This window comes from Rhinoderma darwinii, chromosome 1 (assembly GCF_050947455.1).
Source record: "Rhinoderma darwinii isolate aRhiDar2 chromosome 1, aRhiDar2.hap1, whole genome shotgun sequence".
NCBI classification, from domain to species: domain Eukaryota; kingdom Metazoa; phylum Chordata; class Amphibia; order Anura; family Rhinodermatidae; genus Rhinoderma; species Rhinoderma darwinii.
This window is the reverse complement of record NC_134687.1, coordinates 350,140,514-350,158,779: the sequence shown is the minus strand read 5'-3', so window position 1 is coordinate 350,158,779 and position 18,266 is coordinate 350,140,514. Positions and strand designations below refer to the sequence as shown.

The 18,266-nt window shown below is 41.2% G+C and overlaps 1 protein-coding gene across 6 annotated transcripts in view; it reads left to right on the top strand.

The window, feature by feature from the left end:
• C9orf72 (C9orf72-SMCR8 complex subunit) overlaps positions 1 to 8,870 on the top strand; it is a 41,757-nt gene extending 32,887 nt beyond the window's left edge. For all 6 annotated transcript variants that reach the window (XM_075826499.1, XM_075826490.1, XM_075826537.1 and 3 more), the window contains exons 7-10: positions 561 to 796; positions 2,193 to 2,250; positions 5,595 to 5,704; positions 7,572 to 8,870. In XM_075826499.1, the coding sequence (XP_075682614.1) occupies positions 561 to 796; positions 2,193 to 2,250; positions 5,595 to 5,704; positions 7,572 to 7,758 (591 nt within the window). In that variant the 3' untranslated portion in view covers positions 7,759 to 8,870. The remainder of the gene's footprint in view (positions 1 to 560; positions 797 to 2,192; positions 2,251 to 5,594; positions 5,705 to 7,571) is intronic.
• Positions 8,871 to 18,266: the final 9,396 nt, after the last annotated feature.

Below are 18,266 nucleotides of genomic sequence, written 5' to 3'. Positions count from 1 at the left end.
CGCCGCGCGCATCGTGCAGCTAGAGTCCACCATCAGTGCTCCAGCTCAGCGGTTCTAACTGCTTCTCTATCTAGCAAACAGCAGTTTTAACTGCTTAATGTTCTGTCCGTGCATTTAAATCTCTTGATGATCCCTCTTGCTAACCGGGACGGGAAACGTATTGGGAATTAATGCTAGTGTAGATGTGACATTGTGTGTACAATTCAGACAGCTGACCGCAGGGACACCGTGTACCTTCTGGGTGCATTAGCCAGTTGAGTGGTAGGGTCATAATAGCCTAACCCAAGGCTGGATTGTCACCAGACTGTACCCTAGCGATCAGTCCTCATATAAATATGAAAATAAGACCATCACCAATCCCCATGCAAATCAATACCATTCCGTTCTGTTTAGTATATTAACAGGGGTTTGGTGCATGAACACTATGTCAAGTGACAGGCAATCGGTAACATTCAACGACATAGGAGCGTGCTCCTTTTTTTATATATTGTACATTAGTTCATAGTTGTAAACAAATGCTTGCGGGAAAAAAATTATAACAGGCACTTAATTGATTTCAGGATTCAACTGGAAGCTTTGTGCTGCCGTTCCGTCAGGTGATGTATGCTCCATACCCTGCTACCCATATTGATGTTGATGTCAATACAGTAAAGCAAATGCCCCCTTGCCATGAACACAACTATAACCAGCGACGTTACATGAGGGCAGAACTGGCTGCTTTGTGGAAGGCCACTTCAGATGAAGATATGGCAGGAGATTCAGTCATACACACAGATGAAAGCTTCACCCCTAATTTGTAAGTGGAGCCTATGATAGTCATTTTTTATATTAACCGTTTCCTCCTTTCAGCATTTCATTCAATAGATAGAAATCCAGAAAGGGAGAAGTACAGCAGCGAAGACCATAGTGGGTGCAAAGCCACTGGACTTCCGACATAAAGGTTATCAGCGCAACAGCCGAAGTAGAGAAGGAGGCAGCACTCCAATAAATTCTTCATTTATTCACCTATGTCACCAATACAACATTTTTCAGCTTCTCCGCTTGAGAGGCTCCATGGAGGAGCTGAATCGTTGTATTAGTGACATGGGTGAATAAACGAAGAATTATTCTTGGCTGTATCTTTTAATAGATAGAGTTCCTGCTGTGCAAACTTTTCTTGTCAAAATGCAACATTTTTCCTGATGTGTAAAATGCGTTGGATGAGTGACATCTTAAGTGTATGAAAGCTAATTTGAAAGACTTTGCAAATATTGATGTAAAATAGTATTAATAGAGAGATGAAGACTGCAGCTAGCTGCTTAGTTGAGCAGATGAATGGATGCCTACAGCAGGGTTGTTGGCAGTAAGCAAGTGACTAGCAAAATGGTAATTTCATTATCTCCACGGAACATCCAATTTGCTTGTACTAGAGCGGTCACTTCTCCACCTCACCCTGGCTCACTATCGAGTGGTTTGGATGATTTAAAGGCTATGTACACCTTTTGAAATTGTTTTTTTTTTTTTTCTCAATAACAATGTGTATCCGTGTGTTTAGTACAACTTTCTAAATACTTTTTATCAAAAAACCTTTTTACTTTTTGAGATACAGCTGCTTTTTATCCTGTATACAGAGCAGCTGTATCGTGCGCTAAGACCTGAATCCGTCAGGTAAGCAAGACTGACCGGTTCGTTGACAGCGGGTCCTGCGTGTCTCTGATACGCAGGATCGAGAGTTTACCTATCACATTTAAGTTCATAACTTAGATGTGATCATTAACAGGTGGATCCTGCGTGTCAGAGACACGCAGGACCCGTTGTCAACGAACCGGTCAGTCTTGCTTACCTGACGGATTCAGGTCTTAGCGCTGGATATAGCTGCTCTGTATACAGGATAAAAAGCAGCTGTATCTCAAAACGTAAAAAGATTTTTTTAATAAAAAGTATTTAGAAAGTTGCACTAAACACACGGATACACATTGTTATTAAAATAAAAAATAAATAACTATTTCAAAGCAAGGTGTACATAGCCTTTAAGCACATTTCTGTTCTTTAATATAGTTAAACACAGAAAATTCCTTTCCGAAAACTAAACATAATAAAAAAAGGACTCTGGCTATTTCTAGATGAAGATTTGACATATTGTAATGATATGCCCAATAAACGTATTACTATAACCTATGTTTCATTTACTTTTGCGCATTGTTTTATTCTAGGAATATTTTTCAAGATATTCTACACCGAGACACATTTGTCGAAAACTTTTTGGAACAGGTAGTGTATTAATTTTGAGAAACATTGACAATAGTGGTGGCTTGTTGGATCTGTTCCGTATTAACTGCATTACTCAGCCCAGGATATCTTAAAGAGATTATATAATTTCAGATATTTATCCACAGGTAATGCCATAAATATCTGATTCGTGTGGGTCCCACCTCTGGGACCCCCACCTATCTTTCGAACAGAGGTCCCATGACCCATGTCCTGCCTGGTGTAGCGGCGACTGGCGTCTCATCCTGTTGTGCATCTATACTCTGCCTGGATACAGCGGCCTGTAGCTAATGCCCCAGGCTGGATTGGGGTCAGTGAACCCCCTTTTGGATTATAGGTGTGGGTCCCAGAGGTAGGACCCGCATCTATCAGACATTAATGGCTTATCCTGTCAATATTACATAAATGTCTGAGGTGACACAATCCCTTTTAACCTTCAGTGTCCTAACCTTAATATTAGATTACAATGTATATTGTGCTGTCTTCTCAGAGATCCTAGTAAAGTAGAATCTTAAAGCGGAAACAATTCTTTCTATCTTTTAAGTTGTTGTTGTGGAAAGCCATGATGTTGTAATGAGATATCCAGTGTCACATGCGACATAAGGGAATGCTGATTGGACATGATCTGTGTGTCCCCCAGCATTCCTTTATGCCAGTGATCATTAGATCACAATCGCATCTGTGGTCTGTATGTAGAGAAATACTGGGGGCCCTATCCTGTTGGAGTCATTTTTCTGGGGACCATGCGATAATTTCTTCTATTACTTTGCCATCTCCATCCCCTGTGTACTATTTGACAAACACTTAAAGGGAACCTGTCACCAGAATTTCACCTATTGAACTTTACTTACCCCTCACTGGCCGCTGCTATCAAAAGCTCATTGCCGTTATCTCCTCTGCTAAACTCCTCCTCCGACTGTAAATAACGGTCTGCAAACATTTTGCGCCTTTTATCGTAATAATCCGGTGTCCCGTTGTACGCACACACCAGAAGAGGACATCAATGCACAAGCGCAAGATTTTGTGTGCCCAGGGAAGGCGTGGATCGGTCAATCAAAAGTATGGAGGCGGGGTGAACTCTGAAAGACTTGAGGAATGAATAGATGAAGCTTTTCAAACGAAGATTTGACTCTTATGCTCATTAGCATACGGTGTGGGATCAATAAAAAGCTGAATAATAAAGCTACAGAGCCGACTAAGAGGACAATTATAGGTTATATAGAAATGATTTTTCACCCACTGCCACCAGGTATTGCTGGTTTAATAGGTGAAATGCTGGTAACAGGTTCCATTTAACATGTATGCAGGACAAGCTAAGGGAGGGAGATAGACTTCAAACTAAAATAGACTGCTTTGTTCTAAGTATTAAAAGGAACCTGTCAGGTGATTTATGCATGCCTATCTGAAAGCAGCATATGATAAAGGTAGAGAAGCTGAGCTCTGCCATATATATAAGTTCATATGATTTGAAGCAGAAATTCTGAGCAAAAAGCAAATTAGATCCGGACAGGACTTCTAGGAGAGATAGTGAGAGTCCTGCTTACAGCACCCATACACAGTGATTGGAAGTTTTCTGTACACACGCTGGTACAGCTGTCAATCACCGGTTGCAATACCTTTTCCATAGCGCCACTACAAGCTGCAGCGTACACCCATACATAGCGGCAAGTGTTTGAGAAAGGCCGAAACGTTAAACACACTTATCTTGCCACTATATGAATAAATCTCTTTCTGCATATCAATCGGTAGTGCTCAAGTCTCTCTCATAAATATTGAAGGGGTGGGAACCCTAATTACAGTACCCAGAAAACTACACAGAGTGCCACAGATAATATAATCATTGTGTGTGGGCGGTGTAAGCAGGACTCTCACTGTCTCTTCTAGGAGTCTGGATTTACTCTGCTTTTCTATCAGAAGTCTTGCTTCAAATCATAAAAAAACCTATAGATCACAGAGCTCAGCTTTTCTCTCTCCATCATATGCTGCTCTCAGATAGGGCTGCATAAATCACCTGACAGGCTCGCTTTAAAGCTGTGTCACACGTTTTATGAAGTACACATATGCGGTATCATATGGGGAATTTATTTGATCTATTTTTGCACTTTCTGTAATCTAACCAATAACATTAGCGTACAAAGAGATGTAACCATCTTGCAAAAATATTTGCATAGGCAAAGAAAAAAAATTTTTTTTTAACCTCTTACAATTTTTACAATGCTTTTTTCCAAAAGGGTCAATATTTTTTTTCCCCCCTAGACACAAAGGCATCAATGACTCAAGATCTTGAGGATATGAAATTGAATTGCTTGTTGTTAGCATTTCACTCACTTGTGTTTCGGAGACAGCGCCATAGATTTCATTTCACCAACCCAAGGTTAATTAAAAGAGATGTCCCAACACATACAACCCCTTAAATATGAGATCCGCTGTCTGCCGGCAAACAGCTGATTTTGAAGGAGGAAGTTGCCATTGGCTGCTTATTTGCCACTACTGGGGAATTGCAGTATTACTTAGAGCCAATCAAATGTATCGCAAGTTCGCTAGAATGAAAGCCGCTGCTTCTTAGCGGTGTATGGAAATTTGGTTCTCGAGAGAAGACTACTCCTTTATAGTATTCCTGCAGTTATATAAAAGACAATGGTCGTGCAGGACTTTGGTAAAAAAAAATTTGGGTTTATTACTTGTTTAGTGGATTCTAGCTCTAAATAGCAGCACGTACCGGTCGCGGTCCGTGCTGCTGGCTGTCCATAACTCTCCAGTAGGTGAAGCGTCCTGCTCTGTCTCCTAGGCTACCGTCTCCAGTACGGGAGCCAGCGCTGTAGAATGTAACGTGATCCTACAGTGCTGGCTCTCATACTGGAGACAGTTGCCTAGGAGACAGAGCAGGACGCTTCACCTACTGCAGAGTATGAACAGCCTGCAGCACGGACCGTGCTGCTATTTAGTAGCTGTATAGGCTAATGAAAGTACATAGGAAAACTTATTTTGCAAAGTTCTGTATAAGCACTATAATTATTTTTGTATATAACTGAAGGCACGCTTTTATGAAAATGTTGTTTTCTTAGGAAAGGCTGTATTAATCTTTGTATCTACTCCACTTGTGTTATCTGTTTTTGCTTTAATAGTGTAACACAATCACTTTATGCAATTAGCCAGAGTAAAAGTGCTGATCATCTCTGATCCCCATGCCTGCAGTCTGGATTTCTTAATGCCGTTTGCTACATGTGAACTAGGAGAGCATGGGAAATTTAGTGTGTCAGCTGATTGCATATAGCCAAGGTTCTGACTTTGTGGTAATAAAAAAAATCAACAGAATTTATACAACACCTTACTGTGTTTTTTTCCAGATATTTCAGTTGAAACCTAATCTTTCTCTAAGAAGCACATTTTTGGCACAGTTTATGCTGATACTTCATAGGAAGGCACTGACACTAATAAAATACATTGAAGATGACACGTAAGTTCAACTCAAAGTTCTAGTTGAAAAATAATTAAATGATAAAATATTTTTGGGGAATATTGCTTATTGTTTCGGGAATGAAAACATTGTTAGGTTTGGAGCACAGTTATTTCAACCATGGAACTAGAGGGACCATTTTCCTCCTATTAAGGAGACCCATTTTGCATACTTTCCCCAGGAAGCTTAGCCCCTGAGGCTCCCTGCTAGCTGGATCTCCGCAAGGAGAATCCGTACCTTTTGAAGAGATGGTTTTACTAGAACTGCTGCTTTAAAGTTTTACCCCTTTTATAGAAATTTTCTAAAATGTCATTGAGATGCTGTTACCCTCACCTGCACCTAGAACAAAGGAGCTTTGTTGCTCTGCAGAGCGAAATGTCCTGGCGGCTTAATTCGGGAAATGTGAAGACACATGCCCATCTCTTAAAAAAGAAGCCAAAGGGAGTGCATGAACCCCCACCAATGAGCAGTGACATGACAAAAGCTTTCTATATTTGGAGATACACTTTATACAAGAAAAACAAAAGCATTGGACCATTTTCCCCCTTTTTTTTCCTCTTTATGTGGTAATGTTACGATCTACCAACACATGTGAGTATAAATCTGTCAGTAAACCAGATTTCAGGCAACGAGTCTCCAGATCAGTGCCAGCAACGGGCCCAAGCTATTGCTTATAAGTGACAATCTGTCAGATCTCATATTGCCTGAAGTCTGATTTCATAGCAGATTTTTCTCAACACGCTGACACAGGACAAATTAATACGTGGACTTCACTTGCTCTGACAGGGCATATCGAAAGGGGTTGGCAAACTTATTAACCATAAACGGCTCTGCCTACTGATAATAAAACTGTGCCATTTAGAGTGATTAAAACATTGTATCGGTAATGGAATTGCTAAGCTTAGAAGAACATGTCTCCTCTTAATAAGTTGCTAAACGTACTACTTTGGCTGCTGAAATCAAGTGCTTCCTGCCATATTATTCACTAAGCTGGGTATAGTCAGGGATTTGTATTTATTGGTATTTAAATAGTAAACTCACTTTAGTCAGTAGCCAAGTGTTTCTGGTAGCCAACAAAATCAACCCTGCAAATCTGCAGTGACTGAACCACTTTGCGCACCACGAAGTAACTACGTCATGGTGAGGATTAACTTCTCGCACCTAATGTACAGTTATGTTGCGCTGATGGCCAGGGGGGGCAGACGCTGTTCCCATGCCATCAGCAGTGGGTGTCTGCTATACTATACAGCTGAGATCCCGCTGCAGCATTCAGGATCGCATTGTGAAGTACCCTAGTGGGGCTAAAAAATAAATACATTTTACATTTTGTTTAATAAATGGTTTAGTTGTGCAAAGTGTTAAAACAAAAAATACACACATAACAATCGTAACAGCCCATATAAAGCGCACCATGAACGGCGTAAAAAAATCCCACAAAATATGACGGAATTGCTATTTTTTCCCACCCCTCCCCACCCAAAAAAAAGTTACCTAATGATTTATATGTACCCCAATAATGGTTCTATTAAAAATATCACTCGTCTCGCAAAAAAACAAGTTCTCATACAGTTACATTGACAGAAAAATGAAAAAAGTTATGGCTCTCGGAAGGCAGCAACGGAAAAAGATGCTTCATCCTAAAGACCCAAAATGCCCAGTCCGAAAGGGGTTAAAGGTACCATTTTAGGAATACTCCTCACACTTTTCAAGCATACAAGGAGTCTTTGAATAGTGTAAGAACATATTTACATTTACCTCACAGGTTAATAGGCATCTTAACAGAAAAGTAATGTCGGTGTTGATGTGACCTATTGTCATTTACGAATAAGTAGAATTTATGCCATGACATCATTCTGTTCTTTTTTAGACAAAAGGGTAAAAAAGTTTTCAAATCCCTGCGCAACCTGAAAATGGATCTGGATCTGACAGCAGAGGGCGATCTCAACATAGTTATGTCTTTAGCTGAAAAGATCAAACCAGGACTTCACTCGTTTATTTTTGGGAAACCTTTTCACACCAGTGTACAGGAGCGGGATGTGCTAATGACTTTTTAGCTGCGGATCACTGAGCACCTGGAACTGTCAGATGCTTTCATGTGGGTGCAGCCGCTCACGATTGTAGGGATTGCTGGGAAATCTGGGGCAGTATCAGAAGTTCTGTCTATTTTTAAGTTGCACTTTGAAGTCTGCCTTACAAGCGCATTGCTTTATGTTCACGTATTAGATAGCATAATATACTGGATGTGTGTAATGGCAGTCCATGATGTGTGTCTTACACTGGCCTCCTAATATTTTCTCATAATCCTGTGTACTTGGGGGGGGGAGTATTTAGTTTTCAATACTTTCATTGATCTTCTTATTCCATAAAGACACTTTATGCATTAAGATATAATACGCCCAGGATTGCATTCAATTTAAAGTTGTTGATGGAGTATGCAAACTATACTGGGGCTCCTGTATAAAAGTGGTGTTCATGTAGAGAAATGTAATATTTCAGTCTTTAAACATGGCACATATACCTTTTGTATGCATAAAGGCAGTTCGAGACGTTTTCTTTGTTTAGACACTACTGACAAAAATGTTTTAAAAGAAAACTTTGCTTTTAGACTCCATTTCACAGTTTAAAGGGGGTTTTCAGGATTAGAAATAAAATATGGCTGCCTTCTTCTAAAGACAGTGCCATACCTGTCCACAGGTTGCATGTGGTATTGTAGCTGAGCTCCATCGAAGTGATTGAAACTGAGCTGCACTACCACACACAACCTGTGGAAAACTGTGGCACTGTATTTGGAAGAAAGTAGTCCTGTTTTTAGAATCCTGGACAACCTATATAAACTACATCAGGTGAGTTACTTTTAAGTGCTTAACTTGTCTTGGATCTGTTTCTGACATTTTCTTCACAATTCACACCCAAAGTCAAAGTAATAGTTTGTTCTGGTATATTTTTTGAATCTTAGAATGTTTATACAGTTTATCTGCAGACAGACCTCTCGGAATTCCTGTAATATACTACTGAATTATTCCATTACATTGACCTCAACTTGTGTATGCATGCAGAAAACGCTACAGTAAGTGTTGTGGATTGATACGTTCCCTGTAGAATTGGCTGTAATATGTGGATGCTTTATATAAATAAAATAAAAAATGTCATATCCATATAGAAATTATGATGTTTAACAGGACTGTCATGTACCAACCCTTTGGAGAACCAATATTGAAGCTGTATATGAGATCATTGCATATATGGAAAATCTGTTATATGCTTTCGTTTTCCAGAAAATCTCATCAGTGGGGATGTTCCAAGAATAAAACAGAGTGGGAAAATGAAATCCCCTGTTAGCGCATTAGCAGAAACTTTCAGTGCCGTCAGCCATTCATAAATGTCAGCCTCTATTCTGCTGACAGACTGGCAGGGCGTCAGGTATTCGAATTATTGATTGTTGTCCTGTCCCTTATGCCTGTTTTGTTGTCTGGTAAATGGAAGGATCCCGATGATAAAAGTACATAATAATCAAGAACTGCCCGTAGATGTAGATTAAAAAAAACGCCTTCGTGTGATTTAAAAAGAACATTTATATCTTAAAGAGGCTCTGTCACCAGATTTTGCAACCCCTATCTGCTATTGCAGCAGATCGGCGCTGCAATGTAGATTACAGTAACGTTTTTATTTTTAAAAAACGAGCATTTTTGGCCAAGTTATGACCATTTTTGTATTTATGCAAATGAGGCTTGCAAAAGTCCAACTGGGCGTGTATTATGTGTGTTACATCTGGGCGTGTTTACTTCTTTTACTAGCTGGGCGTTCTGACGAGAAGTATCATCCACTTCTCTTCAGAACGCCCAGCTTCTGGCAGTGCAGACACAGCGTGTTCTCGAGAGATCACGCTGTGACGTCACTCACTTCCTGCCCCAGGTCCTGCATCGTGTCGGCCACATCGGCACCAGAGGCTACAGTTGATTCTGCAGCAGCATCAGCGTTTGCAGGTAAGTCGATGTAGCTACTACCTGCAAACGCTGATGCTGCTGCAGAATCAACTGTAGCCTCTGGTGCCGATGTGGCCGACACGATGCAGGACCTGGGGCAGGAAGTGAGTGACGTCACAGCGTGATCTCTCGAGAACACGCTATGTGTCTGCACTGCCAGAAGCTGGGTGTTAACGAACAGAAGTGGATGATGCTGATTCGTCAGCATCATACACTCCCATTCCTAACGCCCAGCTAGTAAAAGTAGTAAACACGCCCCGATGTACGCACACAATACACGCCCAGTTGTACTTTTACTGTAAACACGCCCAGTTGTACTTTTGCAAGCCTCATTTGCATAAATACAAAAATGGTCATAACTTGGCCAAAAATGCTCGTTTTAAAAAAACAAAAAACGTTACTGTAATCTACATTTCAGCGCCTATCTGCTGCAATAGCAGATAGGGGTTGCAAAATCTGGTGACAGAGCCGCTTTAATTCTCTTGAGTTATCAGAGGTTGAAGTTACAGGCATCCTGTTTTTATACTCTGGCAGCTCTGTGTAGTCACAAAAAACGTTGTTTTATAGCAACCAATTAGATCTCTTCTTTCTGTTTCATAACTGGGCTAGAAAAATGAAAGCTGCATTCTGTTTGATTGTGATCAGAATTATTAGATGTATAATAATGCTAAACTGACAGAAAAAGTATTGTCATGGGTACATGGCACAGAAGCTTTATTCATAGGAAGATTCTAACTCTAGCCTCTGTGAACTATTCCTTTTTTTTCTATTTCTAAAACACACTAAGGGTCTAATATTAAAGTTACCCTCCAAGAAAAAGCTGAAAGTGCAATTATACTAGTCCCTGCCAATCCGGAGTTCCATGGGGGACTTTACGCAGGCCCCTACTTCTCCACAGATGAATGTGCAGGAACAGAGCAATGTCACGAGCTGACCAGGATCCTGTACAAGAAATAATGTGCAGCTGAGGGTGGCCATTTCTACTAGTAAAGAAACCTCGGAGGAAGGGAGATGGAGAAAGGGCAGTCGACAGTGGAATACAAAGCACTGAAAGGCCAACGAACCGGAAATGCCACAAGGGATGGAACAATGACCGGAGGTGTAACTTGAAGCTCCTGCGTCCCAATGCAAAGTCTATAATGGCCCCCACCTACCATATATTATTTATAATACTGGCGTATTCTTATGTGGCTGAGGGGATTTTGGGCCCCCCTCAGGCTCCAGGGCCCGGATGCGAATGCTACCTCTGCACCCCCTATAACTATGCCCCTGAATGACCATAAGAATCATAACCTTTAGGCCTAGTTCACACTGAGGTTTTTTTTTACGCGGAGACCATAAACAAAAACACAATCATGAACGGAAAAAAACGTTTGCGGGAAAAAAAGTGACCTGCTCTTTCTTCCCGTGGTTCCTTCTCTGACCTCCCATTGAAATCAGTGGGAGGCAGAAAAAAGTGTTTCTAGCTGCGTTCTCTAGCCGCGGCCGAAAAGCGTGGCAAAGAAAGTGCAGGCAGGTCAAAATCTGCCTCAAAATTCCAGAAGGAACGTGGCCTTACATTTTTTGAACACACTCGCTGCTAATAGTGGTCATTGTAGGTTTTGTTAGGGTTGCTTGTTACACCCACTTAGTGGCACCCCTTTTTTTTTTTTTGTTTACCAGTTCCATACAAGACCCCCAGTATTTACTGTTTTACCTTTTTTTTTTTTCACACAGTCTTCTTTCAGGTAATATGTGGTGTGTAGATGTGAGAGGGACACAAAATGTTAGTGGCCACCACCAGAGAGATTGATTGACAAGTGTTATGAGATTCAACGTTGGACAGGAGTTAACACTATGACATCACAATGGGTGGAGTGATATTTTATTTGCACTTTACATATGGAGTCTCATAGTTACTGGTCCTGCAGCATCTGCATGTATGTGTTTAGGAGGCTATGCACTTTATTTTACTTGTTTACTTAGACCTGTTAGTTCAGTAATTTTAAAGTCAGTGGGGGGAATATATTAAGACTGACGTTTCAAGCACCAGTCTTAAACTAATTTATGTTTGTGCCAAATTTATTAAGAGGTGCAGAGTTTGGCAGAATTACAAATGCTATGAGCAGATGTAGATTTGGGCCATAACTTGTTTCTGGCGTAAATCATGGTAAACCTGTCGTTCTGTTGGAGGTCCCCACTGTACCCTGCCCTCTTTTCTTGCCATTATCCGAAAGTCACAATTTGTAGCGCAATTATGTAATTTGCAAAAATGTGCTACTTTTTTATGCCAGAGAACTAGCGTAAACCTTCTAATATAGTCCCGTCCGTCCGTCCCCGTCCCCCCCCCCCCCCCCATTGTGTCTTGTAACTCTGAGGGCATGTTCACACGGCAAACTAAAAACTGACATTTTTAAAGCATCAAGCTTTTTTTAATGCGTTTTTTACAGCCGTTTTTGGAGCTGTTTTTCTATTGAGACAATGAAAAACGGCTCAAGAAGTTACATAGTTTGTACGGTTGAAAAAAGACACATGTCCATCAAGTTCAACCAAGAGATGGGAAAGGGGAAGTGGGATGTTAAAGGGGAAGTAAAAAATGTCTACACATAGGAGCTAATATTTTTTTGTTCTAGGAAATTATCTAAGCCTTTTTTGCAGCCATCTACTGTCCCTGCTGTGACCAGCTCCTGCGGTAGACTATTCCATAAATTCACCGTTCTCACAGTAAAGAAGGCTTGTCGCCTCTGCAGGTTGAACCTTTCTTTTTCCAGACGGAGGGAGTGCCCCCTTGTTTTTTGAGGGGGTTTTACTTGGAACAGGATTTCACCATATTTTTTGTATGTGGCATTCATATATTTATATAAGTTAATCATGTCGCCCCTTAGTCGTCTTTTCTCAAAGCTAAATAGGTTTAGTTCTTTTAATCTTTCCTCATAACTTAGATTCTCCATGCCCCTTATTAGCTTCGTTGCTCTCCTTTGTATTTTTTCCAACTCCAGGGCATCCTTTCTATGAACTGGAGCCCAGAACTGGACTGCATATTCTAGATGAGGCCTCACTAATGCTTTGTAAAGTGGTAATATTACATCCCTGTCCCGTGAGTCCATGCCTCTTTTGATATACGACAATATTTTGCTGGCCTTTGAAGCAGCTGATTGACACCGCATGCTGTTATTTAGTTTATGATTTACAATTACACCCAGATCCTTCTCATCAAGTGACTCCCCCAGTGTAGCTCCCCCTAGGACATATGATGCATTTAGGTTGTTCGTACCCAGGTGCATAACTTAACATTTATCTACATTAAACTTCATTTGCCAAGTGGACGCCCAAACACTTAGTTTGTTTAAATCTGCTTGCAATTCACAAACATCTTCCATAGTCTGAACTATATTGCATAGCTTGGTGTCATCTGCAAAAATAGAAATAGTGCTATTAATCCCATCCTCTATATCATTAATAAATAAGTTGAATAATAGTGGTCCCAGCACTGAACCCTGGGGTACACCACTTATAACTGGGGACCATTCAGAGTAGGAATCATTGACCACAACTCTCTGGATACGGTCCTTGAGCCAATTCTCAATCCAATTACAAACTATACTTTCTAAACCTATAGTCCTTAATTTACCCCAGGGTTCAGTGCTGGGACCTCTATTATTCAACTTATTTATTAATGATATGGGGGACAGTGTCAAATGCCTTTGCAAAGTCCAAAAACACTATATCTACAGCGGCCCCTCTGTCTAGGCTTCTGCTTACCTCTTCATAAAAACAAATCAGGTTCGTTTGACAGCTTCTGTCCTTTGTAAAACCGTGCTGGCTGTCACTTATAATACAATTTTTTGTCACATAATTCTGTATATAGTCCCTCAATAGCCCCTCAAACATTTTCCCCACAATTGATGTTAAGCTTACTGGTCTATAATTACCCGGCGAAGACCTAGAACCCTTTTTGAAAATAGGCACCACATTTGCCCTGCGCCAGTCCCTTGGCACTATACCAGTCATGAGAGACTCTCTAAATATTATGAAGATGGGGACAGAAATAACTGAACTAAGCTCCTTAAGAACTCTAGGGTGTAACCCATCTGGTCCCGGGGCCTTGTGTACATTTATTTTATTTAGCTTGCACCATATCTACATTCATCCAATTCAGTATATCAACTGATATATTAACAGCACTGGCAGCGGCTACATCAGCTGCTCCTTCTGTTGTATATACTGAGCGGAAGAACCCATTTAGTAACTCTGCCTTCTCTTGATCCCCTGTGACCAACTCCCCATTACCACTATCTAAGGGTCCTACATGTTCAGGTCTTGGCTTTTTTGCATTTATATGCTTGAAGAATTTTTTAGGATTTGTTTTACTATCCTTGGCCACCTGCCTTTAATTTTGTATTTTTGCTGATTTTATTAGCTTTTTACAGATTTTATTAAGCTCTTTATATTTTACAAAGGCTACAGCTGTACCCTCAGATTTGTATTTTTTAAATGCCCTTTTTTTGTCACATGCACTTCTTTTTTACGGGGCGTCTTTCACGTGCCCTTTTTTCAAACGGCCGCGTAAAAAAACGCCCTGTGGGAACGGAACGCCTTTTTCCCATTGAAATGAATGGGCAGATGTTTGTATATTTAGCAGTTTTCATGACGTTTATGGACCAAAAAACGGCTGAAAATAAGCCGTGTGAACATACCCTAAGAACTGGCTCCGCATGTAATGGATATCCCACGGAGATTTTGCTGTGGATCCGGCAGGTAATCTGCAGCAAAATCTGGAACACTTAAATTTGCTTGCAGATTTATTTTTCCCCATTGAATTCTATGGGGGATACAAACAACAAATTAGTGCACTTTCTGCAGCATAAATTGACATGTTGCCGCGGATTTAAAAGTCTGCATCGCAGGTCAATTTCTGCACAGAAAATTTCCACTCATGTGGTTGAGATTTGTTGAAATCTCGTCCACTTTGCTGCTACTATATTCCGTTGCGGATTTTCCGTCCGCAAATCCGGATGGAAAATCTCCTATGTGTGAATGTAGTCCAAGGCTTGTAGTCTGTAGTCCCCTTTCATCGGATTTGCTGATTATTTCCACAGCCGATCCGCAGAAGACTGCAAGACAAATCCGCACAGAATCTTGCAGATTTTGGTGCGAATTTGCTTTCTGCTGCGGAAGTTGAAAAAGTAAAACAAATCTGCTCACAATCCGAAACATATTTGGATTTTAAAACCTGCACGGCTGGTCAAATTTACATTTATACTTTTCTCAGCAAGTGAATGAGATTTTGTAAAACCTAATCCATTTGCCGTGTACTGTATTCCATGGCAAATTTTACTGTGCAAATCCGCAGCATTTCCACCACGTGGGAAGTTACCCTAAAGCCCTGATGCCCAAACTTGACCCCTTCAAAACTTGACTTCTTGCTGGATTCACAATGAATTTCTTGGAATATAGATTCGCAGTGATCATACTCATAATGGTACGGGTATGTTCACATGGCTTATTTTCGGCTGTTTTTCAGGCCGTAAACGGCCGAAAAATCGGAAGCAGAACGCCTCCAAACATCTGCCCAATGACTTCAATGGGAAAAACGGTGTTCTGTTCCGACGGGCCGTTTTTTTGCGCGAACGTTTTGAAAATTGGCCGCAAAAAAGAAGTGCATGTCAATTCTTCAGCCGTTTTTGCAGCTGTTTTTCATAGGCTATAGACAAACCGCTCCAAAAACTGCCGTAAAAACGCTGCGAAAATTGCGAGTGGCTCAAAAAAAGTCTGAAAATCAGTTTTTTCCCTTCACACAGAGAATTGTTTTGCACTGATTTTGACGCGAAAATCGTGTCGCAATCCGCACCAAAAAACGTCCGAAACCGCCTACCATTGATTTCAATGGGATGTCAGAGGCGTTTTTTTTTCCCGGACAACCGTTAGCCGCTCGAAGGAAAAAAAAAATGGCATGTCCTTTCTTTCTGCCATTCCGCCTCTCAACTCCCCTTGAAATCAATGGGAAGCTGCCAGCGGCGCATGGAGGAAGTCGTGTGCTAGCACAGCTCCTGCACATCTTAGCCAAAATGCTGCACAAACCGGCTCTACTCAGGGTCTGGGAACCAGCATGCTGTGGAGATATTGGTTGGAGAGCAGAACCGGTCGCCACATGATCTCTCTAATATGGTGGCCTCAAACAACAATCCCGTCGCAGAATCTATGATGAGGTCATTGCTTGCAGACCTTAATCTAGCTATTCGAAAAGAGATACAATCTGCTTTTGTTAAACGTCAATCTGAACTTACATCCTTAGGCAATCCCACTTTGCATATTGAATCCAAAATGGCGGAGTTCACTACGGCTCATAATGACATTGTGGATATAACTACATCTGTGGAGGAAGAACTCTCCAGACGCAATAATGTCCAATTTCGGGGCGTACACAACAGTGTGATCTTGTAGATGACTTACTGTGTATTGCTGTTTATTTAGGGAGTTGAAGCCATGTCACTGCGCATCTATGGGTGCTTATTTTCCTTGTCCATAAATTCATGGTACCTGGGATGTGGTGACATGTAATGTGCCTTTTTATGACTGGGGCAAGTTTGTTTTCATCTGGGCTACCACTGGCTGAGTACTATCCTCAGATGACCTTTTTTCTGAACCCTCTATACGGTGGGACTTTTTACCGTTTCTTCACTGATCTGATTTCTATGTACGGTTTCAGAATTACCTTTGCTTTTCAGGTTAAATTGTTTTATTTCTTAGTTTTGTTTGTATATCTGCCTACATATTTTCTTCTGGATTGGTCTCCCAACATCAGTGGTACTGACTGTTCGGATGTTGGTGCCTTGTCTGATTGTGCTATATTTGTTCTGATGTCGGCCCATCGCTGTCCACGACTGTCTAGCTATGGTATGTAAAAGGGCTAAATTCCCCTATAAATGCATGCTTTGGACGGAAGATGCCCAATTAAAGGCAGATGTTTTCTGCATGCATGAAAGGCACCATCAACTTGGGGATCTGTGTAGACTTAAACAATTCTCTCATATTTTCTCTGCCCCTGCTCTGGGTAAAAAGAGAGGAGTATCTATTGCTATTGGGAACAACGTAGCATTCACCTTGACTGCACAGATTATGGATGACGAAGGTCAATATGTAATTCTGAAATGTCACATTAATGGTGCCCCGTACACTCTCTTGTTTCATTGTATGCTCTGTGGGCTTGAAAAACAAGTGGTTTGTATATCAAGTGGAGTTCCAAAAACCGGATTGACTTACTGTGTTGTGTGTGACAAAGTGGGGGGCCATTGTATGTGATATATGTATTGATTGATTGCTTGCTTGCTAAAAAGTTTGCAAAAGTGACATAATTGAAAACCATTTTTTCTTTGCAGCTTACTTCCTGCTGAGCAGCTGACTAGGGGGAGGGGTTAGCTGGTCCCAGGTGGTATAAATTAGGCCTCAGTACTCTGTAGAGCTTGCTCTGTGGGCTTGAAAAACAAGTGGTTTGTATATCAAGTGGAGTTCCAAAATCCGGATTTAAAAAAAAAAGGAGTTAAAGCCCCAGTAAGTACTCTTCTATTCTTTTTGCATTAACAACTGTTCGCTGTTTTTTTTTTTTTTTTTTTTGTAACAGGGATAATGGCCAGCAAGATTGGAGGTTTTCTTCAGTGCACAGTTTGCCATATGTATGCACGACTGGAGCCGGAGTTCCAGGGTGAATACCTCTGTGGTAGATGTGAGCATGTTGTTCACCTGGAAGCTCGCATTAGAGATCTGGAGGAGCAAAATGCAACACTGAGGGCGATAGACAATCTTGAGCGAAGCATGCTGCTCACGGAGCATGCAGTTAGTGGGTTAGAACTGGAGGGTGAAGACATGGGTGAGCAGGATCAGGTAAGTAGCTGGGTTAATGTAGTTAGGGGCAGTAGAAAGGGGTCAAAGAAAAGGAAGGCCGATCCGGTTTCTGACATTCCAAGCAAAATTGCCAAGTTGGGTGATGATGCGAGGGTGTCAGGCTCAGAAATGGCAGCCCTAGTGGATACTGATCTCCCTAACAGCCGGGAGAACAGCCCAGCTAGTAGTCTGCTCCTTTCACTCGATGTCGAGAAGGCATTTGATAGGGTCCATTGGGTATACCTCCAGGAGGTGCTTCGGATTTCCAGACGAATTGATAACTATCGTTTTGGCTCTATATACTCTACCTTCTGCCAGGGTATTCACATCTGGATCCCTTTCTAAATCCTTCCAGATTACTAGCGGCACACACCAGGGTTGTCCTCTATCTCCCATCATATTTGCATTAGTCATGGAACCCTTTGCTCAGCGTATTTGTACTTGTTCTGATATTAGAGGTATCCAGATAAGAGACGTTGATCACCGTATCGGTTTATTCGTCGATGATATCATTTGCCTCTCATCCCCAGAACTCTCTTTTACTGCAGTTGTGAATCTTATAGACACCTTTGGAGCGATTAGTTACTATAAAATTAACTCTACCAAGTGTCTTATTTTAGATGTAGGGGTTTCATCAACGGTGAAGACTTCTCCAGTTTGGTTTCCCATTTAAATGAGCAGATGAGAGTATTCCGTACCTGGGTGTACATCTTACCTTC